The sequence below is a fragment of the Anser anser genome (genome assembly GCF_964211835.1).
Source record: "Anser anser genome assembly, chromosome: 5".
NCBI classification, from domain to species: domain Eukaryota; kingdom Metazoa; phylum Chordata; class Aves; order Anseriformes; family Anatidae; genus Anser; species Anser anser.
In genome coordinates, this window is record NC_139725.1 from 27,608,195 (window position 1) to 27,635,306 (window position 27,112).

General features: G+C 36.6%; 2 protein-coding genes across 2 annotated transcripts; both read right to left on the reverse strand.

Moving 5' to 3' along the window:
- Window positions 1-969: 969 nt before the first annotated feature.
- LOC310900814 (fibrinogen-like protein 1-like protein) lies at window positions 970-15,519 on the reverse strand. The gene is made up of 2 exons (XM_083839395.1): window positions 5,852-15,519; window positions 970-2,735 (listed from the first exon to the last, which is right to left on the reverse strand). The coding sequence occupies exons 1-2, from the start codon at window positions 5,997-5,999 to the stop codon at window positions 2,035-2,037; spliced, it is 849 nt and encodes a 282-aa protein (XP_083695521.1). The 5' UTR covers window positions 6,000-15,519; the 3' UTR covers window positions 970-2,034.
- Window positions 15,520-16,087: 568 nt separating this feature from the next.
- On the reverse strand, window positions 16,088-25,832 carry EMC7 (ER membrane protein complex subunit 7). The gene is made up of 5 exons (XM_083839396.1): window positions 25,322-25,832; window positions 22,499-22,618; window positions 20,355-20,493; window positions 19,745-19,825; window positions 16,088-17,633 (listed from the first exon to the last, which is right to left on the reverse strand). Exons 1-5 carry the CDS (start codon window positions 25,594-25,596, stop codon window positions 17,481-17,483), a joined length of 768 nt encoding a protein of 255 aa, XP_083695522.1. The 5' UTR covers window positions 25,597-25,832; the 3' UTR covers window positions 16,088-17,480.
- Between the last annotated feature and the right edge of the window lie 1,280 nt (window positions 25,833-27,112).

Consider the following 27,112-nt stretch of genomic DNA (forward strand, 5'->3'; position numbering starts at 1 on the left):
AGTCTGTGACTTCCATTGAAGTCTTTCTTTGAACTGTTGATCTTCCTGTCTTGTTTTTTTTTCTGCAGACCTGTTATTACAAGCTATTATTACATGTTAATCTAATTCCCATCCTGGAATTCAGTGTCAGCAGTGGTCTGTAGCGCTCCACTTAACTCCAGTATCGGGCAGCTGGATTTGGGCTGCTAGTGCCTGAGTTGTTCACGCAGCATATCTCCACTATTACTTTCCTCCAAAACCCTCCAAGCAGGACAAGTGGTCTGCCGAGGAGGTCTTTTGCCTTTGAGGATCATATAGTTTTCTGGCTTCCATGTTAAGATTTTTCACAACACCTTTTTGGCAGCTGTGTGTTCTGGCTAACTTGCCAGGAATTTGGGTAAAAGCTATTGGAGACTAGCAGCAGTCCAGTGATTTTCTTGTATCCATATTACAACTTCAGGCATTTCCTGATAATTACAGCAGAACCCACATTAAATTGACTCAATGACATAAATTCAATTCAGCTAATACCCATTTCTTCCTCTATTATGCTTCTTTTTTTGAACACACTTTGAGGGGGGGAAAATCAGCTCCTGCAATAAACACGTATGCTATATTGGCCTCACCCACATAACATATTTGCATCTCTTTCTGAAAATGTTGCAGTGCATTGTAAAAAATAAAAATTTCTTTCATGACTTTTCCATTTCCCAATTAATTTACCTTCCTAAGTAATCCTGCCAGTCTTGGTCTTCTCAAAACAATTTATTTTCTGTAAATTGTTTTAATAGAAATTAAAAGATTCCACTTTTAAATTAAAAAGCAGTTTGCCTGAGTTTCTGTAACTGAAATATCTAAGATAACATACAAGACATTGTAAATATAATCCTGGCATTTTGTGTAATGCAACACCGAAACCTCTTCAGATGTTATTCAGCTACTTCAATGATATAGAAATGTGTGAAATAACTCCAATGTCTGTACAAGATCTTCAAGGTTACCAAAACTGAAATCCTTTTATTTATGATTTTTAAACAGATGAATTCATCATGAAATTTAAAGTCTCTCTTTTTGTGTTATGATCAGACAAAAGGCAGTGTTTAAATAACGTCAAGGTTGACTGCCAAAACAACTGAAGCTAGCAAATGTGAAGTAAAGCCAACACACTGTTCTTATCTCATAGTGGTATTAAAAAGAGAAAAAGCTTAAGCCCATCATAGAACAGAAAGAAGCAACAGTCGAAACATGATAAATAAAATGCAGTAATACTGAGGAAAAAATGAAACAATAAATAAAAAAATGCTAAATCAAGCTAATTTTTTTTTTTTAAAGTGTTCACTGTGTTTCTTGAGGAAAAATTCAGAGGAGTTGTAAGCCTTAGATTAGTAGCTTTTAATAAGAAAGCTGATGAGTCCATTAGCTCAAGATGCTCTAATAAGAAGGAAGAAAAGACTGTGCTAAATACTTCATTGGGTATGGAAGCATTAAAAAGTAGAGATAAAAAGAAAAGTTAATGAATAGGAAAAGAAGCCATTAGAGATAAGGCTAACTCCAATTTCGAATATTAAAATACTTTTCACTAAAGGTAGAAAGGAAAGGTCTGATGATGTCTTATGGTATACAATACTCTTTGCTATACGTTTTGCAAATGTAGGTAATTCCCTTGAAATTTCCTTCCTGCATGACTTACGAAGATGTGCAGTTAACAATGAACATTCATACTGGAGCAAAACCTTCTGAAATGCGTGTATATCTACTACAAAACATCGTATCATGGATTTCATATCTAAATCCTCTGAAGGCTAAAATTCTGTAAAGTGGGTCATTTAAATCTTTTCTTAGATGCCTCAGTTTCAGTCAGCCACCTCTATTATTACTTTTGGGGTTGGTAGTTATCTGTATCTTTTCAGTCCAATCCTGGACAATACGGTATCATAAAGGCCTTGCAAAGTCACAAATTAATTTTCCAGTCACGATTACTTTTTCAATCAATGTGATCTCACTTCAGTCACTTGACAAAGAATCCATGTTCCTTTCAAAGGACATATGGCTCACCTACAGTTCTTCCTTCTGACATGGACAAGACATGGTTGCATACGACAGGCTGTGGTCAATGGGTTTAACCATCATCCATGCAAACTTGCACAAATGTTTCTTGTTGCAGTCCTTTTGCCAATATATCACATTCCTACGGTTTAGATTCGCGCCAGCACATGCGTCGTACCACCAGCCTCCCCCAGGAATGCCATTGTGTTCTAGTTTGGCACAGTTCTGAAAGTAATTGTCATTGTCTCTGTCCTTGGTGGTGAACTTCTGGTTGTCATGGAGGTAAGCTTCTGTGTCCAGGGTCAGAGCATCAGTAGCGTTGCCTTTGTATAGGCCAACCCTAATTCGGTATTGAGACTTTTCATCTTCAATAAGGAATGGTTCATACTGTCCCCATTTGATTTCAGCATTTAGATCTACAAGTTTAACTCCAAGTATATACTGCACAGTGCTTCCTGTTAACTGATGCATATATTCATTTCCTAGCCAGTGGTTGTCATGAACAGAGCCAAATCCATATTTGTAATCCTGCCAGGTCCTATCAAAGTCGACAGTACTATTGGCTGTAATGTGCTGAATTACTGTCCAGCCACCATCCTGCATATTACAAGAGACAACAATTGGGTCTTCCTTTGGTTGGATGATGTAAAGACCATCTCTGCAATTTCCTTTGGAGCGCTGAAAAATCTCAAAACAATCCCTTGGATAGTCTAAGTAGAAAAAAAAATAGAATTTTAAAGTAAATTTCTGTTCAAATAGTAAATTTTAGATATTGAACTCTGTTCTCTACAGTGAGTGCATGATTGCCTTGATTTGGCTGGAAATGGTCTCAGGCTGACTTCAGCTCAGCTGGTGGGCATCTACCTGGCTAAAGGTGCATGATTTGAGGGCAGAACATGCAGGAAGGTTTTATTATCCTGTTTTAATATGGAAGTGTGGTTTTGCATTTATGATGGAAATATGTTTAAAAAAATATATGTACAGACTGTTCCTTTTCCTCCTAAGTTTCTCCAGTTTGAACAGTCAGCAAGTTACTAATTCCCTATGCCATGTGCTGGATCATTGTGTCTAATAACTAGAGATAGCCTTATCCTCAACAAATAAATCTAATTTCTCTCTAACTGATTTATGCTTCAGGTATCTGTACCATCCTTGCATTAAATTCCTATCAATATGCCATGCACAGATAAAAAGGGAGGTTATCAAAGTACAGTTCTTGCTAATATAAACCTTAAAAACATCTGTGAGTCTTCTTGGCAACAGCTCTTGTCACTCAATCTCCACATTAATCTTACCACTGATTTGCAGATAAAGCTACAGTGCCATGCAGTGCTGAACACTGACATCAGAAAAACAGGTGAAAGTGATTTTTTCATTATACCACTTATCAAGTAGATTCAGAAGTGATAAAAACAGCATATAAGGTTTGGGATGACCCTCTTTATTGGTCTGAAATATATATGTATTTTTAAATGTAAGTTGCTTATAAAGTAACTTTTACTATAGTATAATGGCAAGCAGCTCTAAGACTAAGGCATGATGCTGTACGTTTTAGAATTCACTAGATTTCTAAGAACCAGAACACAATTTATTTAAATACACATTTATGTATGTATGAATTCACATACAGAGAAATTCTTTCTTAAAGTATGATGTTATTCAGTGTCTATTCCATTACTCAGAAACATGCTTATGAGTTGTAATCACTCACTCCTTCATAGAGTTGAAAGGCACATCATTATGTCATATATTATATATTATATACTAGGGAATACTTCTAATTATATTTAACAGAGACTATGTAATTTGTATTTAACAAAGACATAACCATTTTAATAACTCTACCAGAATATTTCCTACAGACGACCTGTTATATAATATGACAGTTTTTCAGACACAGGAACTCCAAAGTTCTGTCCTGACAATAACCGATAGTAATTTAGGTACCTCACCTAGAAATTAAGTTTTGTTTTGTTTTTAAACAAATTGTTCTGGGAAGCTGGGATAGTTCAGGGAAAGTGTGGCAAAATGTCCTAACTTCTTTTGCAAAATCATAAAACAACTAAGTAAAAATATTTCCAAAGATAAAATTTTAAAATAAAAACTTCGAAAACAACCCTTTTCCTTGTGTGAATCGTTGGCTTGAGAGCCCCTGGTGATTGTTCTACTGAACACATTCTTATTCCCTAGTTATAAGTCATAATGTACTGTGAGGACAACTGTATTTTTAATCAGCTTTTACTTTGTAAGGGTAATTTCTGTTAGGATAACAAGCTCTGATATTATTTAATGTAAGATACATCTTCCATTCCTTAGTTGTTTTATTAGCTTTTCATCTGCAAATTCATCTCCTAGAATGTGGATAAAATTTACACACAGTATTGCAGATGGCCATATATGGTGCCACTGATTCATCCCAAGTCTTTTTAGAAATATCTCTGATGATGTATTGTAGGATCAGATTTGTAGCTCTTAGTTTTCTTTAATCTAGACTTTAGTCTTTGGATCTTTGTAAGCATAAGTCCTCACTTGCAGTAAAACCTGGAATTTTGTACTTTATTTTTCATCCCATTGGTATTGCTCAAGAACATCCATTTATTTATTTTTTCTGTGTAATATTCTGACTGTATTGACATTTCTCTACATCATGTTATCATTAAATTTTATCAGCATATTCCTATTTTGTCTCAGTATAGGTAATAAGAATACTGAAAAGTTCAATTACAAGCAAACACTTCCAGTCTCCCCTTGACTTTACTGTTTACTTTTCTATTGATGTCATTGCCCTTTTCAGCTTCTACTGAAATGACAGTGTACCACTATCTTCTCTGATTTAATGTTATTGTATGAAGTATTGTGCCATAGGTTTTGCAAAAGTCCAGCTGGCCTAAACCTGTTAAATACTATTATTCATGATATCTTTATTGTATTAAATATAGCCTCTTATATTTTATGTTCAGAAGTTTGCTGGTGCTTTTTAGCCACTCAGGGCAGTTTTACAGAAGTATATAAGCTTTCTGTGGTCTTACTTTTAGGCCTTTCATTGCCTAATAGAATCTCCAGCCAGGAAAAAAACAATCTCAATACTATCTGCAAGAAATTATCAAATATCCTGATAAGAGAAGAACTTTGTATATGACTCTGGGCCCTCGTTTTTAAAGCATTCAACTGGTAGACATAGACCTGATCCTGTAAGTTTATAAAGAATGATGATTTGAGTATACAGTGGTGTTCAGGCCAGTAATATATACAGTAACACTTGTATTTGCTTAGTGAATATTATTAGTGCAAAACAGAACAGCTTCTGTTAACATATTGAAAAAAAAACACACCTTGGCTGGCTGTTTACAGGATTCACTTGAAAAGTGAATTTTATAGACACCCAATTGCCATCAGTCAAGGGGGAAAACGAACCAACCTCAGTACTCCTTTTGGCTGCATTTTATGTGGGATCTACTCAGGTAAATGCATTAGAAAACTTACCATATTGGACCTCACAAGCTAGATAGGCAGAGCAATGTCTCAGTTCTAAGTATCAATGAGATTTTGGTCCTGAGGTGTTAGATATAACCAAAATATGAGCGTTAAAAGAATAAGTCTTTAATTGTCTCAAAATATTTTAGATGAATATTTTAAACAGTTAATTTCTCTTGAATTAGGCAGCAGCTGAGCAAGGGCTTTAAAGATTATGGATTTTGTGGCAGGACGTGTTCATATTTCGAAGTATTGCTGCAGAGCAAGCTTTCAAATATGTTGAAAATGTTCCAAAAAAGCAACAGAGTAAAACACAGCATGCATCCAGATCACTCACTCTCTTCATGAGTACCTTTTTCATTGATGTTAGCCAGTCTCTCATAGCCTCTTTGAGGGAGAAGGTGGGCATTAGCCAAGACCACTGCCTCTTTGGCCATCACTGACACAGGAAAATGAAAAAGCAAGAATAGAACAAATCCCACTGAACTCTTCAGCAGCATCTTCTGAGTCAGTCCTCCTGCAGCAATGCAGAGCTATAACACAGACTGGAACTGAAAATTAAAAGATTTGACTTTTAGTTTGAATGTCCTGAAGAAGAAATAGATTGAAACACCTGCTTTCCATACAGTGAGCTTTTGTCAAAATTGGCTTCTTCCATCTTTCACTGACATCTCCCTCCCCGATGTTTTGCACTCTACTTCCAGCTGACGTGGAGCCCAGTGCTGCGTCACTTAGACATATTCACTTCTGTTACCTTGTGCCTTGATGGGCAGTGAAATACAACCTATTTTTGTATGACAAAAGGTCATAGAAAATAACATAAGGACAAAACTTAAAAACACATATTTATCAGAATTAAAGTTTGCTTATTCCCCAAGTCCAAACTGTATGGAAACAGAGACATTAAAGGACCATCTGGCACGAACAGGAACACTGGCTCTGCTGACTATCTGTCTATACTTCAAACAGTGCTCAAAATCATGGCTTCCTAGTACTGTGAGTATTTTCATGCGCTGGAGAATGCACTTCAGCAATTCTGGACTATGCTCTGGATGAATTTTCATCTGTAGCTTTAAATAGGTTACAGGCTTAACACAGACCGAAAGGGGGTGAAACAAAAAAATAGAATCAAAACACTTTTGAGCCTCATTTTGTCCTCTTTTTTTTATTTTTATTTTTTTTTGGGGGGGGGGGGGGGGGGGGGTACATGTCTAGTAACTCTCCATCCAACACAGAAAGGTTTAGGCTCTTACTGTATTAAATCCTGGGGTCCTCATCCCAGCAAATATCAGTCTGATGGAAGAGGAATTTCAGTATCAATGACAGCTCAGACTGAATCAGGATAACGTATGTTTCCCATACTCTCGAAGGACACTAAACTTAGAATCTAGCCAAACCCTTCTGATGAAGGCAGAGTACATGTCTAGCAAGCAGCTCTTTGGTCAGAGCTTACTTCCTGCCAGCGTCAGCACAGCTGACATAGACCACCTCCCTTCTCAACAGTGTTTTACATTGCAACAGAGCCACGATCCTTATGAATCTGATTCAGTAGCAGATCCAACAAACAGTTTTCTAGAGTTAAGAATTATAAAGCACATTTTTGTTTAAATGTTTGAGATAAATCATTGAAATAAAAGTCAGGCTTGAGAATTAATTCTTATACCTATCATATAGAAAACGAGTGAAACAATTTTCTACTCTAAAATTATTCAGTAATAATTCTGATTTACTATTAACATACAATTTACTACATCCAAAGCTGATCATCTGACATCGTAATACACTGGAAAATTCCCTTCCATGACATTCAACACATGGTTCCCCCTACAGCACTTAAGATCTGCTGTGTTTGCATTTCTCACTGTCATGTAACCCTTTTACTGAAAGCTTCTATCATTATTATTAAAAAAAAAAACACATTATTAGAAATGACTACAAATCAAAACCTAACCTACAAGCATCACTTAGCTTTAGGAAATCTCTATTTGGATCTGGAATTTCTTTTTTACCTGCTTTTTTCCTCTTGCATTTTTGAGTGAGTCAGTCTTTTCTCTTCCCCCATATTTACAGTACACATTGAAATGATTTACAGATCTATTTAATTCTAGAATAGAAGTTGGTATTACAAGTTATTAAGAAAGCAACTGAGGAAAACAGCACTAGGCAGGCACCTTACCTCTTTCAGTGAAGCTTAGCAAAGACAGAAGTGCACACAAACGCATGAGCTCATTCTCTACAGTTGTACTTTGCCTGCTACTCAAGTCCAGGTGAATAAATCAGCTCCAACACACTATCTCAAATGTAGAAGGGCAGCAAAATTGTATCTTCAATATTTCACATTGTGCTTACTCTGGTGTACTTTGGTCTGACATATTCCACTTGCAAGTAAGTATATATGAACCATAAAGTACAAAGTTCTTCCATAAGGATTAAAGTAATACCGTAACTAAATTTCCCTGAGTAATAAATAGACATAGCAATGGACAAAAGGTTTTAGTTCAGAGCATTACTTATGTTGCTTATACACATAACAGGTAGTCGTTGACATTTACTATGTCATTTTACACAGGTAAATTAACCAGATGCTATACTGCTAGTCATATTTAAAATCACAAAGAAAACTTGATTTTTAAGTATTAGGAAGAAACTGACCCTAAACCATGTTTTTGCTTCAGGCTTATTCACATTAAAACATGTAGTAGTGTCTCAAAGCTTTAAAAAGCGAAGATGAAAAAAAAAGCAGAACTGGTTGGTTAATAGGTTTGTATTTTAGTTTATTTGGATTAACAAGAGTTGATTAATGGTCATTCAGGTCAAAACGTGAATGAATTAGATGAATTAATTGTTGCTATATATTCTTGCACCTGAAAGTTGTATTGTCTATCTGGATGACAACTAATCTAGCATTTATCCTTTTCAAGATCAATCAACACTTTTTGGTGCTCCTTGATCTATCCTGCAACCCAGTTTGAACACTTCCTGTGTCCCTGAAAAAAGCTGCAATTAAATCTTAAGGAGCATTTAAGTCCCATGCATCCTCTACTTGAGGATTTGTTCTATGCATAATTTCTGTTCTTCAATAATTCATCCTCAGTGAAAGCACAACATATGAGGATTTGTATTTCATATGCAATTAAATAGAAATAAAAGAAAACAAACAGTCCATAGAAATACTTCTGTGCCTTTGAACAACTTTGACTCTGAATTGCTTCGCAACCTTGGCTAAGTGCACTTCTGTATCTTCAGATAGGAATAGTAACAAAAAAATGTTTGCAGTTATTTTCACTTGTTCTTGAACTTCCAAGCTGGTAATGGCATGTGCAATATGTGTTTTGTCCAACAAAGCTGGAACCAGTTCTTAAACTGCTAAGACACATTGCATTTAAGACTATTTTCAACACAGCCTATAAATCCCTTTTTACATATTCATTATTTGTCAGATGAACCGTTATTCTGGAAATGAACCAAGGCATCTATCCTTGACTGAATGTAAAACAAAACAAGAAAACAAAGCAAGAAAACAAATGCTTCCCTCTTAGAAACATTTGACTTTACAAGTGTTCAGAAATTTTTCAGACTTCTTTATGAAAATACATTTCTTTATTCTGAAGTAAAAACTAAAATATGTTTTTTATAACTAACATATTTTTCATGTCTTCCTGTTGAACCATAGAATAAAGTCGAAAGGAGTAGAAACTTACCTGAATTGAAAAGGATTTGCTTTTAACAAAAACACTGAATTAGGACCTAACTTGAAGAATACATCCAAATCCATCATCACTGAAGACAATGGAAAATAATTGTTTGATTACAAATCAGCTGCCACAGCTGTAATGAAAAACTGCAGTTACTCAGGTAGCTTTGGAAAAGAGTATGATAAGACACCTTATTTTTTATTCTAAAGGTTGCAAAAATTGCCAGATACAATTGCTGCAATTGAAAACTGTTGGAGAACATTCATGTGGAAAGCAATTTAGGTGACACAACTTTTAACATGGTAAAATTCCTGATTCTAAGGGAAAAGTGTGTGCAGCATTATAAAGACAATATATTTAAAAAAAAAAAGGGAAGGAAAAAAAAAAGCAGGCCAAGAAGCTTAGGAAACTATTTGCTATTCTCTGTTGATACACAAGAACAAATGCCTTCGCTCTGGAATTTTTTAGATTAGACATACATTTGAAAGGGATGGTGTTGGTAAATTGACAAAATCATTCCTGAAAGCAATGGTGAAAAGACTAGATGATAAAACTCTTAATTCTTAGTGATTTCTATGAGCTAACTAATTCTTAGTGATTTCATTTATTAAATAAGGGACAGAATGCTTCTCGAGTAATTAACAAGTTATTCACGAATGAGATAGTTAAAAAATGTTGTGTCTAAGAGTTTGATAGTCGGGTTCATACTGTTCATTATCTTCATCAATGAACTAGATGATCTGACAGCACACAGTCTACGCAAAATTGGGGATGATGATAACATAACAGATGCTAGAACTTCAGTCCAGAGGCACACTGATAGGCTTAAAAGTGGCCAACAACAAAAACAGGAAGAGCAAAGTTCTATGCAGAGTGGTGCACGCCTAATTATCAGTATGGACTGATAACTCACTACTTGAGTAGGAGTCTTGCACCACAGGAAAGACCAAGGAGCTACACTCAACACCTAGCTGACTGTGAACCAGCATGCCCTCATCCTGTATAAGGCAAACCACATGAGTCACAGTATAAGCAGCATAAAAGACGAAGTTAATATCCCTCTTTACCCCTGGAATATCAAGGCCATGCCTTGAATAGTGTCCATTCTGGGGCCCATCAGTTCACAATGAATGCTTGTAAACTGGAGAGGATCCAGTGAAGGGTACCAAAATGGTCAAGGGCCAACAATATAACCTATGATAAGAGGCTGAAAGAGCTGGGCTTGTTTAGCCAATGAAGATGTTAAGGAATGACCCAGTAGTAGGTTACAAAGGAGATTCATATTGGTCATTTAAGAAACCTTGATCATCAGGAGAAGCGCAGCACAGGAACAGCTTTCTCAGACAGGTTGTGAAGTCTCCAAGCTTAGAGGTTTTTAAGACTGGCTAGACACAGCATGACAGACCTAAGCTAGTGTTGCTGATGATCCCACTCAAAGTGAAGTTGACTAGAGACCATCAGAAGTTCCCTGCAACCAATATTTCTGTGATCAATTGTCTGGACTTCAGAGATAATAAACAGCAGAAGCATCCAGCATTTCAGGTTTGATCCAAATTAGGCATATTACAAAATATGATTCAAACTCAGTCATACTTTAAACACTTCTTATGTAAGTATCAGTCAGCTTCCCTTTTGGAATAATTTCTACCACTACTACTACAGACATTTAGTAAATTCAATAAGATGAAATTCTTGTTGTCAACACACCAATTTTACCTCAGGTATCTGATCAAAACCAATTAACAATAATAAAAAAAACCTGAACAGTTAAATTAACAGTATGTAACAGAACATATTTTACTCAACAATTTTAGCTGAATATCAGCCAAAAGATTTTTAGCAAGCAATGCATTGATCTTTGATTTGAATCAATTAGCCGTATTGTTTCGTTTAAAATGTTGTAGCCTAACCCTGTAATATGGGAGTCTAAAAATGATTTTCTCATCTGGGGCAAGAAGCAGCTGGGAGCATTGTCATGGCAACCATTTCATTTCCAAAGAGAGATTCTGTGACTTCTGTTGCTCTCTAGCAACCTCACAACTGAAGTAGCATAGCCTGGGGAAAAAGAAAAAAAAAAAAAAAAAGGAGGAGCTTTTCACATACAGAAATATACCCTCACAGTAAATGATTGGAAAGATTACAAAAGGAATGTTTCAGAACGTAATTCAGGCTTTAAATAAAGGAAATTCTCAGGTTGATGAGCCCAGAAAAAAAAATATATATATATATATTTATACATACACCCTGGTTTGATTGATGAGAAGCTTGACAAGAGCTGGCAATGTTCACTTGCATCCTGGGCTGCATCAAAAAAAAGCATGGCCAGCAGGTCAATGGAGGTGATTCTCTCCTACTCTGCTCTCCTGAGACCCCACCTGGAGCAGTGCTTCAGCACAAGGGCATGGAAGTATTAGAACGAGTCCAGAGGAGGGCCACAAAGATGATCGAGGGGCTGGAGCACCTCTCCTGTGAAGACATGCTGAGGGAGTTGGGGTTGTACAGCTTGAAGAGAAGGATCTGGGTAGACCTTATTGGCCTTCCAGGGCCTAAAGGTGTCCTGCAGGAAAGCTGGGGAGGGACTCTTTTGTCAGGGAGTGCAGTGATAGGACAAGGGCCAATGGCTTTAAACTAAAAGAGGATAGACTTAGATTAGGCATTAGAAAGAAATTCTTTACTCAGCGGGTGGTGAGGCACTGAAGAAGGTTGCCCAGAGAAGCTGTGGATGTCCCATCCCTGGAGGCATTCAAGGCCAGGCTGGATAGGGCTGAGCAACCTGGTCTGGTGGGAGGTGTCCTGCCCATGGCAGGGGCATTGGAACTGGGTGGTCTTGAAGGTCCCTTCCAACCCAAGTCATTCTGTGATTGTATGCCACACTAATGAGCATCCATGAAGGTGACTGTGGAGTCAGTCTCTCCTGGAATTGATTATCGCAGATCTCATTTGCCTCAAACCAACTACATGACATAATTTATGAAGGACAGCATGCGAATTTCTTGTAACATGGATTTAAGAAAAGCAGAATTTTTCAGGTGCATTTCTTTCCCATGTGATACTAATACAATGGGCTGAAACCAGAAGATTACTTTCATGATATTTAATATGCCATTTTTAATGAACCCAGGCCAAGCCTACAGGACCTCTTCCTCTTTTTTTTTTCCTCCCCAAAAGGAAAAACTCTAAATTTATTTTGTTAATATTTTCAGCAAACTGTGGCTGACTCTGTATCTTACTGATACTTTCCTCGGGGTACACTTAAGTGTTTGAAAAAAAAAATCTACAATAAAATAAGCTTCAGACACCTTACAAAGAAATCACAGCAATTTGATCGCATCTTTCCAGGACACCTGGCTACCTAGTGATAGAAATAATTGGTTGCTAGCACTGAAGCACTTGAAAGCACAAGTGATGTATACAATTACTTCTGCCAGTACCAGCTGAATAGAATTTGCCAGCACAATTTAAACAAGACCCTTGTAGTCCTCATAAAAATGAAGGGCAAATGTAAGTGAAGAAACTCTGTGTAAATACTATGTGAAGAGAAACAGCAGGAAAACAAACAACCAAAAGAGAGAGTATCAACACTACAATTCAAATCCAAAGAAGATGAGAGGATTACACGATGTTTCTCAAAGATTTGCCAGCCATCTCTAGATTCACATGCCTGCTATGTCAGGGACCCTTGCAATGCTACAAGTAGAAATTATTTTCATGAAAGGATCACCTGGATACTTTAATCACATACACTGTGGTTCAATTCTCTGAATGCTTTTGGTAAATATGACAATGGATGCTGCACATATTCCGCTGTCAGTCTTAATAACTGCTCCACCTCCCATCCGAGGTCCTCCTCTTTGTATTTAGTGCTGAAAAAAATGTAACCTCTTTAGGAGACTTAATCTTGATCCCAAACTTCATTAGATATTCCTCATTCTCAAGGTTTTCAACTATGATAGTCAAGAAATTAGATTTTTATTAATGCAGCTCATACATTTCCCACCTTCCAAACTGAAGCAATCTGATCTACACCTGTGAATAATCAAGAAATTGATCCACACCGGTGAATAATCAAGAAAAACAGTTATGAAATGCTCCTTCCCACTCCCAAAAATTAGTAACTGCTCAAAATTTTATTTTGTTCTGATTCCATGAATGGGAAATATTATCCTGAGTATTTAACAGGATTCTCCTTGCATCTGCATGATGTGTGTCCTGCAGATCAGCAGAGTTTGGATGTCCTGCTCTCCCATCTCCAACTCAATGCTACACCTGCATATACTAGAGAGCAAAAGAGAAGATTCTTGAAAGAAACCAGAGAGCTTCTGAGAACATTCTAATATTTTAAACTGAAAATACTGCTTTATAAAATCTTTTTACTCTTTCTTGGACTGTTTTCAGTAAATTTCACATTTTAATATTACTTTTTAATGTTTGTATTCAGTTTTAAAGAATCTGCTCAAAATCCAATTTTGGTCAAAAAATACCATGAAAAGCTTTCTTTCTGTTGCATATTCGCTACCATTTGCCCTTGAGTGAATGACAATCTTTAATTAATTTTTATTCCTATCAGTCATGCGGAACCAAATACCTAATAAAAATGAGCTCAACTGTAATCTGTTTTGTGCATCATCAATGAAAGAGCTAACTAGCTAAGTTCCACTTACAGAGAAAATTATGTTGTCATTAAATCTTCAAAACTTTACTGGAAACAAACCACTGCGCAAGGGTCACTGCCAGCATAATTTGAAGGAATAATGTGGTTTTAAAAGTAGACAGGTTTTTCCTGAAGAATCCTTAATATTTCTTATGATAGAGGATTCAGGATTCATAATTTCATGATGGATTTTGAAACAAGAATAACGAACAAAAAATAATAATACTGTGACCTCAAGGAGCCTTTAACAGCTTAACCTGAAAACAGACTAAAACTGCATACTATTCCTACAGACAATTTTGTGAGTGTAAGATCCCTGAAATATTGTACTATTTTTTTTTAAGATGGATAAGTTTGAGAATTTAGCAAAGGCAAAAAACAACTCCAGAAAGGCAGTCTCCACGCACTCTGGAGAGTACAGCAGGAACAGAAGTTGTTCCAGGCAAACATTTACAGACAAAAAAAAGAACTCGAAATCTAGTTAATTAAAAAAGAGAACATTAATTTTCAGTATTGCAAGTAGCCCTGATGCTACCAGCATACTTACGTGATTTTACAGTAATATTTATTCATTTTTTAAAATATTTTTTCCTTTCCTTCCTTACTGTCAGAAAGCACAATACAATTAGGACAACTCATTAAAAAAGAAATAGAGATGACTATAAAATACCCTGCAAAATGTAAAACAAACCAAAGAAACCCAAAAAACCCACCCACAAACCCAACAGAACTCCACCACTAGTTTTCCACAGAATAATTGCAGCTATTATGGTTGACAATTTCCATACAGGAGCGTAGTTTAGGTTGATAAGTTTCCAGATGCAAAGGATGGTAACTCTACAATAGATCACTGTGAAAAAGCAAGAGTCTCTGAGGGTGGATAGTATTTTGGCTCCAAGATTCTCCTTAGTCCTCTCACTTCCCCCATTTCACTGGGAGCTCCTTGCTTATTAAAGTTTTTTAAAATTTTACCATTACATTTTCAGAGCTCTAAAATGTATTTCCCAAGACCTCTCAGCTACACCAGCATCCACTGTTAGGAAAAATCCTTTACTTTGTTTGCTTTCCAAATGATACAGGAAGCACTAGGCAATATCTAAGGTAATCACAGTTGCTGATCACACACAATCTGCATGCAATTAAATGTCCATCAACAACCACCAAGTGGAGATACTTAAACGGAACTTGGTGATGTACACTTTGTACTAATTTGGCAAAGTATACGTACTTAAATTGCATAGATTGCTTTGGATAACTTGACATGTCAGTTACTGAAAAAGGTTGCTTTAATAAATATGTATAAAGAGCTACACATAAATGCTTAATAAAGGTGCTTCTTAAGATTGGATTATTGGATTTTCTCTGGTAAGCTCATAACCGTACCATTTGAGTATCTGATACTCATTACTAAATTTATCTTTACTTCTGTGAGACAAGCTTCTTGCGCTTTATACAGAGGGATTTTAAACATCAGCACAAAGCCCGACAGATGCAGCAAGACCCAATATAGTAGTTTCTAGAGTTAAGTCCTCTTCACTAACACAAATCTGAACAGCAAAACAGCCTCTCTCTTCAAAAAGAACCAACAAACCCAAACCCCCAAGACATACCCCACTAACAATTATCATCCCCATCTCATCAAAAAGATAAGAAGGCACAACCAAGTATTTTCATTGTTTAAAACGGTGATGTTAGATATCTATACATTACATCTCTTCCTTACATGTGGAGAACGGACACGATCTTTGATGAAGTCATTGATAAAATTATTTCAAACTGTTCTAAACACCTCCCAGGCTATCTTATACAAATGATTTAACAGTTTAAACAGGCTTCAGCAGAGTGTCTCCTCTCCCTTCTACACAGCCTGTCAGAACTCATTCAGAATACAGTTAAACGAGCTCTTAAGTTACAAATTCTTGAAAGGCAGAGAGCTGATTTAACAACTCACATTCACTGCCATAAACACAGGATGGTTAATGCTTCTGACTGCATGCCTCCAGTGCTTACTTTGTGGAGGCTCTGGCATTTCTTTGATCCTTCTGTGAGTCAACTCACTAAAGCGTAACAAAAATCCAGCAGAAAGATAGACAATTTTCTGCTACGTCAACAAAAGGCAAAAATTTAAGAAATACCAGAGCCTGTATACAGCTGGCACCAGGATTACCCGGTCCAACCTGAGGGAGCACGTCCTCCTCCTGTTCATAAGATGGTCTACTTGTGAAACATCCACAGCCAAGGATTTCATTACCCAAAAAACAACATTGGTTTATTTCTCTGACATCTTCAAAGTTGACTTCATCATATAAACAAGAGTTACTCTATTGCAACTTTTACATTTCACAGCATGCTTTTAACTACATATTCTAAGACAATTTATAGCCCTAACCGGCTTGTGTTTAAGAACCTCAGAACAAATAAATGCATTAGAATTGATTTTGCTTAAGGTATGTTTTAGGCCAATGTTAAATACCATTTCTGGCATCAGATAACACATCATCCATACAGCACAGATATTTTTACCTAAGAACTTAGCTAATGTAAAAATGAACACGTACAGTATTTATGTAAAAATAAAGTTGCTAGTGAGGTGTAACAGGTACTGCTGTCTTTTTAATTTGCAAAATGTTAATGTAATGGAAAACAACCAGTTTTTCAACTTCCCTAAAGTTACCGGGTAGCTCAAAAAGACAGTACAGACAAAACAGGCATTCTCAAAGAACAAAGCTTTGCCAGACTTCGCATTCCTAGAGAGACAGCCATATACTTTGTAACAATTTTAAAACATGACTAGGACTTACCTTCCTATCCTACTTCAATTTTTTTCCTTTTTTTCCAATTTTGTTCTCCATTTGGCCACAAATACCAGTGATAAGATTAATACACAGGACACAGAAAACAGTAAGAACCAAGTGTTGTAGATGTGATACACACGGTTTAGAAAGGAAATAGCTAAGTTAAACATTTGTTATAAGGATACCAGGCCTTCGTAATTAACTTGATGGAACTCAGAAGACTTCTGAGAAAAGTAGGCTTTCCTTTTTTTCCTCCCCAAGACATGCTTGTAGAAAGTAAAAGGGAAGAGTAAAACTGAGCAGTAAAAGTGGCAAGCCCTTAAATTGAAGTGTACAGACAGTAATGTAAAAATAAAATGATTTTATATGTAACACCTGGCAGGTTGAGCAAATTACTTAATAAACCCACAACTCAATTTTGAAAGGAGGTTTTGTTCATTTCAGAAATCAAAAAAAAATATAAAACATTAAAGCCATCTTAACATTGAACTCCACTTCTATTTTTTTTCCACATTGCCTTGCAATTGAGACATTAATTACTGTTTAGACATCATATAATTTATATCATTCTCTACAGAGCATTATAGTTAATTCAGTATTACCAATAATTTTATACATATACAGTACTGAAGCCATGTCCTCTTTTGCTTACTGTCAAGTACAAAGCAGCTTATATAGACTTATAGACTTAAAAAAAAAAAAGCTACACACCACAGTTGTAGCATACCGTATTTTGTGCCTGATAGAAGTTTACAGTAGTGGCTTTTTGATATTTCAAGACAAATAAACATGATACCACATAAACAGTTGTGCAAACTCAGGCCTAGGAGGAGGACATAACTACCTCCTTTTTCCAGAACTACTTTTCCCTGCTTTACTGCTGCTACTACCAGACTTGCTGGAAGATTTTGAAGAGAACAGTCTTGTCATGAACTCAGAGACATCAGGCAGCTCATGGTTAGAATTCAGCATGTTCATTGACTGCTCCATTTCCTGCATGAAGAGATTAGATAACCATAAGAGCTTGTAACAATTCCAGCTAGCTGTTTCTACGGCATCAAATCATATCACAAAGATGTAAAAACTTCTCAAACACTGTTTTACTATTTGCAGCCCTCCAAAGTTCACATTGCTACATATTTTTGTGCAACCACAGCCAAATGCCCAGCTACACCCAGAAACATAAAACCCCCAAACTAAAAGCACTGATGTATGGAAAAAGTAACCATGTCTTAAGCAGCCTTACAGGGCAACCAACTGATCAGAATAAAAAACAAACGCCTTTTTCTCAAAGAAAAAGAACATCATTAAAATACTTATTTTCACCATTACTTTCTTTCATTTTAAAATTTAAACTTTTAGTTAGATTTTCAGATCCATGTTTTCATAGATTTTGCACACTTCTGTTTTCAAATTTTGCCTTCCCAATTTAGTACTATTTATGCCAAGTCTCAAAGAAATTTTAGAATTTGTTTGAAAGAATTAGCTATTTTTATTGTACTAGTCTGTAATATCAAACTATCAGTGTATACAGCAGCTAATGAAATCATATAGCTACCTAAGTTTAATGTAACTTTAGAGTTTAGCAAAGTGGCTCTATGTGACAACTGATTTAAACAAATATTGAAATACTTTTAATAAATACAACAGCTGAACCACACATCCAGAATGTGATAATACTTACAGTAATCGCTAATTTAACATGGAATTGTCCTCTTGCTCTTCTAGTTACCATTGAGAATACTATTCAGAAAACAGCTTAAGCTGTTTTCAAGGTACAAAGCAAAAGCAGTTATGGCAGCCTTTGTTACTATTACGTCTATTCTACATCTACACTTAATACCTCCACAGCAAGCACAGTTACTAAATCATTAACTTTATATATAAGCTAGTGCTGTGCTGATTCCATAAAGAAAAAACAAGCTAACCTGAAAAATATCATACAAACTCCAAAACAAACTGAAGTTGGACATATGCCTAATAACTTAATACATAGCCACGTAGAAAATGACATTACAATTGAGCTCTGAGAAACTACTTTCTCCTGTTCTTTGAAGGTAATTTAAGTTACAAGCAAGATTCCTTCAACTTACAATTTCTCCTTAAGAAAACATATCAGTCAGCTAATAAGAATTAAACCATTGGAACTTCTCATTGTTTATCATCAGAACAGCCTGTCTGTATGCACCACTAGACTGGTTGAAGACAAGTAGGAATAAACAGTTTTTAAAAATTCAGCTTCAAAGTTCAGCTTGGTTTGAAGAACACGACACATATCTGGCACATTTTCATATCTTCTTTTCCCCCCCCCCCCCAATCAGAATTAAAGCCAAAAGTGCATTATATAGCTCTGATTTATTTTTTTTTTTAATATATATTAATTGAAAAAAAAAAATGATTCGGACACCTATAAAGCACTACTGAAGACAGTGGTCATTTAAAGTTTATATTAAGCAAACCCTCAAAAAGCAGCCACCCAAGACAGACAAGTAATATTTCTAAAAATAAAAGAAGATTTAGCAAACACCTTGAATCTCCATTTTGTCCTAGCCTTCTGCTATTCGGCATTTTGCAGGGTGAAAAGGACAATAAATCAGATAATTTAATGACTACATTAAGACTCCGTATCATATACATTACTGTAACATCTGGATTTAACAGTCTTGTAAGCTACGTGGTTTTGCTTGATGGACAGGAGAACCCCACATCATATTCTTCATAAAACACCTGGCATTTAATAAATGATGTCTAAAAATGATGTGCTAGATATAAACATAGTAAAAAAAATACAGTGGAGACTTATAGAAAAAATAGCCTTTGAAAAGTTGTATTTATAGCTTTAAACAAACTTTGGAAAACACCAGTCATGCTGTAATGCTTTCAAAGTTGTGCAAAACAACTGAATTCTGTGTTGTGTCATTTAACAGCAAATTCATTAGCCAGAAATACTAGAACTCATTATTTTAAGAGCAATACTGCATTAAGTGAATACATGATGCCATTAAGACATCCTTGGAAGTCCAGTTTTGGCTTTTATCACTTTCCTGTACCTTAAAATTTTACTATCTTTGTTCTTTATGTCTGCAACAATTGAATCTACTTACCCGTCTCATATCAGGATCACTGGTGTTGACAACTTTAGGCAAAAGCACAAATATCAGTAATGGAAGAACCATCATCACCACCTACACAGAAAACAGTAAGTATTTCTTCAGCTTATGTGTTGCTCAAGACATTTTTAGATATCCTGACGTGAAGCTTTTAGCTAAACAGCCAGATTCTAGAACTACTGCATTCTGAGTCAGTAAACCAGTATCTGTAATCCAACTGTCAGGAAAGAAACCAGAAGTTATGTATAACAGATTTCAAACTTGGAGCACTCAAGTAAATGTTTATGTCTTTTAACTGTTATAATTACAATCCTGCAATGTGTTCATCTTTACCCGACTAGAACATCATGTTGTCAAAGGAACCAGGCTATGGGCTATTTTCAGAGGACACACATTACAGAATAGCTACCCAGGGAAGAAGAGGTCATAGAAAAACTTTCTATTTGTAGACAAGGAAAAAAACAAAACAAAAAAGACAAACAAAAAATAATCATCTCAGAAAAACAAACTATACGTTTTCTCTACTTTATTCTCTCTATTTCAATGAATTGCTATATTTGGATCCTTAGCATGCTTTTTACCTGCGTGTGCTGCTTGTACATACCATAGGGTTCATGAGGAAGTCTGTCCATCCCCAAGATTCTCTCTTTATGAAGTATGAAGGAGGTCCAGAAGATTTCATCTGGAGTGGGTATGGCAGCCTGACAACTTCAGAGGTTTTGATGTAATTCACATACCTTGCTCTAATGAACAAATAATAAATAATTAAAAATACATGCACAATCTCTAATAACAACAACAAAATTAGTAATATTCCAAAACAAGGTTTTAAAAACAGACTACAAAACTATCTGCTAGGCAGTGTCAGCTACACTTCACTTTTCATAAACTAATTTCTCTCAGTATCAAGTAACATATCAAATAATACTCACTTCATTTTTTTTCCCAGGCTAACTATTAAGCAGACTGAAAAGTTTAATATGGGAAAACAGACCTGTGGATTAGGAACACCACAACTCCCTGTTCATACATTCTTTCTGCAAATTTTATTTTTTCCCCTTAATAATGAGCAAGAAAAAAAAATACTCCACTTAAAGTACAGCTTCGAGCAACATAGCGCAGCTTAAATTGAACAGTTTGCTCAGGGACTACAACTGTTCATATGTGAAGTTAATATTACCTTTTCTCTAAGTGCATCACTTTGCATTTAACAATACTGAATTTTGTCCAGAATTTTACCACCTATTAGTTTGTAATGTCTTTCCATAATTCTTCAGTTAGACCTGCAGTTTAGCTAGTAACTTTGTACTGTCATTTAATTTTGTCACTATTCAACCATTTTTAATGATTTATAAATATATTATAAATATTTATCCCCTTGTGCAACTCCAGAGATGACTTCAGTCCATTACAAGAGAAATAATTTATTTCTTCTGAATTTTTAATCAAATATTCAGCCAAGGAATGTCTTACCTTATGGCTATGTTTTATTTTCCAGAAGTTTAAGATTTTCAAGTAGGTGTTATCAACCACGTATTATCCATACGCTGTTGCCTCCTTCAAAGAATTCAGCAGTTTCTTTTTAAAGGCAGAACTTCCCTTTAGAAAGCCCAACTGACATACCACATTTTTTTATGCATTTCCCAAACGTATTCCTCGTTATAGTTTCTGTGTGTTTGACTAATAGAGATGTCAAGCCTACTGATGTTTTGGCTCAGCAAACATATCCAAGCAATTTACTTCATGTCAAATTTGTTAACTCCTGTCCTCAGACACCAAAGCAATGCAAAGTGAGAGGTTATATATACTACCCTGTTTTTTCTTTATTTATTATAATTGCTGCCAATATGATACTACCTAACAAAGTATGAACATTATAAAGTTTGGAAAAAAAAAAACAGAAATAAATTGTGCTATTGCTATCATTGTAAGTAGACTACTTAGCTCTGGGTTTAGTTGGAGATTTCAATTTTTAACCTCCCCTAAAAATACTGTTGCTATGTTCATACTGGCCTTTGTACTCCTAAAATTTAACTTCATCTTTTATAAGACACTGAAAAAGACAAATTTCGAGTAAGATACCACGTATGTGCCTATACAAAGAAAAATGAACTACAAGCATCTTAATTTGAACTAAAAGCCCCCTATTAGATCGGGTAGTCATATTTCTATACGACTTACTGAAGAGTTTGCAGTTACACATAATTAAGTATCTCTGGTAACTATATATGTAGTCATAACACTAAAAAAAAGCTAACAATGTTGAAGAAATGCTGCGGGGAGGCCACTACTGGCACTTCCCAGTAATTGCAAGGATTTTATGGAGATGTAACAAAAATATTTTAGAGTTTACAAACAAGCTTGGCTCTTCATTGTGTCTAATCTTGACGTAACACATACCAGAAAAGAAAAAAGGAGGAAAAAAAAGTATTTCAAAGATAAAGCAGTTTACTTGACATCTGCCTAGATTTTATTTCAGGATAGCTGCGTGAGAAAACAGCAAAAGCAAAACAAAAGTCTTCTTTAATCTATCCATTATTTCTTATTTTAAGGCCATGAATATGAAAGGAAAAAAAGAAACCAGTGTTAGGATTTTTAAAAATGTACTCTAGAAGTGGTGTTAAAAGAAGCTGAAATACATGGTCTGAAATGCAAGTACTGGATCTACAGTACAGTTTACATTACTTTTTAAACTGTGCTGTCAGACACACAATAGATCAATACAGAAGCAAATCAGGAAAGGCTCACCTCATTTTGCCTTTTGAAGTTATGTCAACTCGAACAGGCTCAAATTTATGAGCAGGAGATACCACTTCTACTACGTAAGATCCTGAAGGTACATCATGAACCACAAAACTTCCATCTGTCCTGAAAAAATAACTGCCACTGAATTTCAACATTTGCAATGAATTTCAACCAATGCATGAGCGTGGTTGTTCTTTTTGTTTGATTTTAAAAGAAAGAAATTATCACTTCATACGATAAGTCTTTAAATAGTAACAATGACTAAAAGAAAAATTAAGATAAGTCATCACTCATAGTATCAAGCTCCCGAAGATCATTAACATGGGCCACAAAAATAGCAGAAATTACCAGTTACATTAAGGATTTCTTCATGTGCTTAAGCTATTGTCTTGCTTGAGGAATAATTCAAAAGTCTAAGTAAGATTTGAAATGGTTAATTTCATTTATTCAAATGATAGAATACATACAATGAAGTTTACTTTGCTTCGGTACTTCTGCTGGAATTAAAAAAAAGCAAAAACAAAGAAACAAATTGACATCCTACATTGTGTGGGAAGACATTAAAGATGACTTGCAAAGCACAAAAACTGTGGTTTGTGCCCTTACTGCAAAATAGTGATTTTTAATTTTAATTGCTTCTTTTAGGACTAGCCCACGCTGGAAAGCTATCACAACAAAAAGGAAACTAAGAGCTCTGAACATGAACACAGAAGGGGTTTTCAGACAGACTGCTTTTATTTTAGAACATGAAACTTCAATATTCAGTGAAAATATTAGAGAAAAGATACTTGAAAGATTCAGCACCAGTTGCCATCAAATTAAAGTACAGAAGCTTGTTAAGTTTCCTCCTACGTGCTTTCCAGAAGCTTCCAAGAAGAAAAACTTTGTGTTCTCTACTGTTCTAAAATTAATATAAAAGGTACTTCCCCTAAAAATAAGACTCAAAGTTAAGACCAAATAAGTTCTTCAAAGGGGAAAAAAAAATAGTAAGACCCAACACATTAGAAACTCACGTCACCAAACAAATAAATGAATCCTCTTGAAAGTGAATTTTGTCCATCTGCCGTTCCTACCAGTTCTCTCTCAAAGATCCACATCACTTCCCACCACCAAAACAGAAGCATATAAACAGTAACGTGTAGGTAGGTTTCTCTAATACTTTGTGATGGTTTTAACCACTAAAAATGCTTAATTGCCTCCTTTTGCAACTGCTTTAAGGGTTTTTCCCTAGGAATTCCCTTTTAATTTTTCTATTCTATACAGTATGATTGTGATAAAATTCAAATACAGTTTTAAATTGAGATTTATTTACACAGCAAGGCAAATTCTCATTTCTTATATTGGTATGAAATACTGCCATTTTTAGGAAGAAAAAAAGTTGATTATTCACTACCTTGGAGAAACCAATAAGATTCATAAAAATGTTACTTAGAAGTAACTTTATAATGCCAAATAGTTACTTTCCTCTTTGTGATAACTGAACTGACATCCATTTTAAATTCAAAATTTGCCCGAGTGATGGTGACAAATATATCCTCTGATATTGCAAATTATTTTATAAGTTAATAATTTGCTTATTACAAGCAAACAAAACATGACATCAAACATTAAAGCTTTTTAGCCAAAGCATACTATTATTTTTGCCCAGTGTTTACATATATGTTTATCAAATTGAAAAACTCAAACATTAATTTCTTGGTTTTATGTCTTATCTTATAATCTGATAAATCTATCGCTAACTGTATCAAATTAATGTAATTAAAAGAGCTTGATAACTAGTTTACACTGTCGTAAGTACGGTATGCTTTTAACTAAGATTATTTCTTTATAGTTTCGACAACTCCAGTTCCAATCCATTATTTTGAAAGTCATCAGCTCCAGGAAACTCATCGGCTCCATCATACATAAATATAACGCAAGTCTCCTACAACTTGGTTGTACTGATCTATCAGGTGCTACATAAGATTCTATTAGCTTTGCAAAGCAAAATTTGTTATGTTAGCCTATAGGCAGTTCCCAAGGTCAAAGTTCAGTTCAACTTTTACTACAGAGGGAATAATTAGAAGTGACCGGTATTAATGACTTCGTATATCTTTAATTCCATGTAAACCTTCTTAACCTAATACATGACTTAAAGAAGCAAATGCATTATACTGCATTAAAAACACAGATTTTAAAATTAGTGTTTACTGTTAAAACTTATTTAATTAAAAAAATATGTTTAATTAAAAAAAAATAATTTAACTTTTAGTCCTGAGAACACTTTCTATGTCTGAGTATCTCCAGATCTTTAAGTGATCTGGATATATCTACTGTTACCTGAACTGAGTGAGGTAAGGTGATGTTTTATAGCTTCCAAGTGTGACTGCACCATCTTGTATGAAGGACATACATGCTATAAATACACTTTTAAATACCTTTCCTTCGTACAGTTGAAAGGCTTCTTACAGGCGCTGTAATGTATAACTACAGCTGCAACCTTCCACCACAAACATTTCTGCATAGTGAATAATAAATGCTTAAAACAGGGCGTTTAAGAGGTTGCAGAATCTGTGTTCACAACAGTTCAGAGCAATCCCTGTAGTGCCTCGATGCATCTGAATCAAACACCGAGGTGCTCTTTACACCTGAACTGTTCCAATCTCTGATACCTCAGCAGCCAACGGCCTCAGTCCCCGACCAGCGGCCGCAGCCCAAGCCCCGGCGGCGGGCAGCAGCCGCGCCAGGAGGCCCGAGGCCCCCGACAGCGCCGGGGAGGCCGCTCCGGGCCCCGCCGCCGCCATGCTGCGGCCGGCCCCCGGCCCTCCCCTTGCCCCCGCCGCTCACTTGAGGAAGCCGACGTGCTCCTCCCCGTCCACGAGCACCCGGGCCCCCGCGATCCAGTCCTGGGGCTTCACCCCCGGCACCACGGCCCGGCCCTCGATCTTAAACCGCTCCCCGGGGCCCGCGCCTCCCGCCGGCTCCGCTGCCCCGACCGCCTCCGAGCCCCCGGCGCCGCGGAGGAGCGGCGACGCCAACAGCCACAGCAGCGCCAGCGGCACCGCGCCCGACATGGCCGCCGGTGCCGCCATCGCCGCCGCCGCCATCGCCGCCGCCGCCATGGCCGCCGCCGCCGCCACGGCGCATGCGCCGAGCGCGACGCGACGCGACGCGCCCCTAAGGCTACCCGCACAGAGAGCCGGGCGTTCAGCCCGCTGCGCGTGCGCAACGAACGGCGGGGGAAAAACGGCAGACGCCGCGCGCTTGCGCACACGGGAGGGTGAGGCGCCGGCACTTGGCGTCAGGAGCACTGACCAATAGGAGCGAGCGAGCTGCTGGTCGCGCGCAGGGGGTGGGGCAGGGGGGAGGGCGCTGTCCCCTCAGTCAGCGCCGCCTCCAGGGCGGGCTCCGTCTGAGGCACCCTCACACCCTGCCCTCAGCGGCCGGCAGAGCCGTCCGTCGCTGCGGCGAGGGTGGCCCCGCAGCCTCTTTTTATTTATTTATTTATTTATTTTTCTTTTCCAGTCTATGAGTAAAAAGCTAAGATGATTTGCTGCTGAAAATGTGGCAGGACACAGATGTGAAGTAAAAGAACATAAGCAAATACGTACTGCGTGGGTGCATCTTCAGTTACAGACGGGTCTATCTAGAATTAACACATTTTAGTTTTAAGTTAAATTCTGTTATCACTTGAATCAAGCACCCCTCCCCCAGGAAAATATTACATAAAAGCTTTCAAAAGCAAGAGAAGATCTGTCACTAAATCAAGGCCTCAAGCGTCTTCCTTCAACCCACTGTACATCAACGTGGTTCGTTTCTGACGCTGAGCGGGAGCTCCCTGACAGTGCCCTAGCACAAAGCGCTCATAGTTTGTGAGCAGTTTCAGTGGAGAAGCCAAGAATATGCTGTAATACCCAGCTTGCCCCCATTTCCCCTTTGCATAGCATGTCCTATTATGTCATGCTTACTCACCGTCACGTTGTGCCTACACCTGCCTCTTTTACCTGTGTTACTTAATGTCAGAGTTAATTACTGAACACATTAGAAATATTATTTAATTATTAAGCATGATTACCTTCAGAGATTATGAGCCTGTCCCTCAGCTGATACTCCATGAAAACACTGTATTACACCAGACATGACTCTGAAATGTCACTCCATGTGAGTGGAATAATGTGAATTATTTCTCCAGCTCTATCTTTGAGCTGCATATTTCTGTTTTGGATAACTAGGAAGATTAAAGAGGTTTTTCTGTTACATAAAATCACAAAATCTAAAAACACTAGCAGTTTTGGAGGTAGAAACGTAAGAATTCTAGAAATTGATGTTAGAAAGTAGCTTCTCTAAATTACATCACTTTCATTGTCACTTTTTAAAGATTTTGTTAATAAAAGAGGTACTTAAAATCACCAAATGGTAGGATTTGTGTTAAGGAAAGATGGAAACAGTACTATTTCCAGTATAACACCAGAAAGACATCATTTCATACAGACATCTCATATTACTAGTTTTTATATGCAGTTATGTAGAAATATTACTTCTTAGATATCTTTGAGGAGCTGTATTGGGATGCTCTCAGACCACATAGAGTGGTCCTACCCCCTAGTTTTAAGGAGTTCTTCAACCATAGATTTGTAA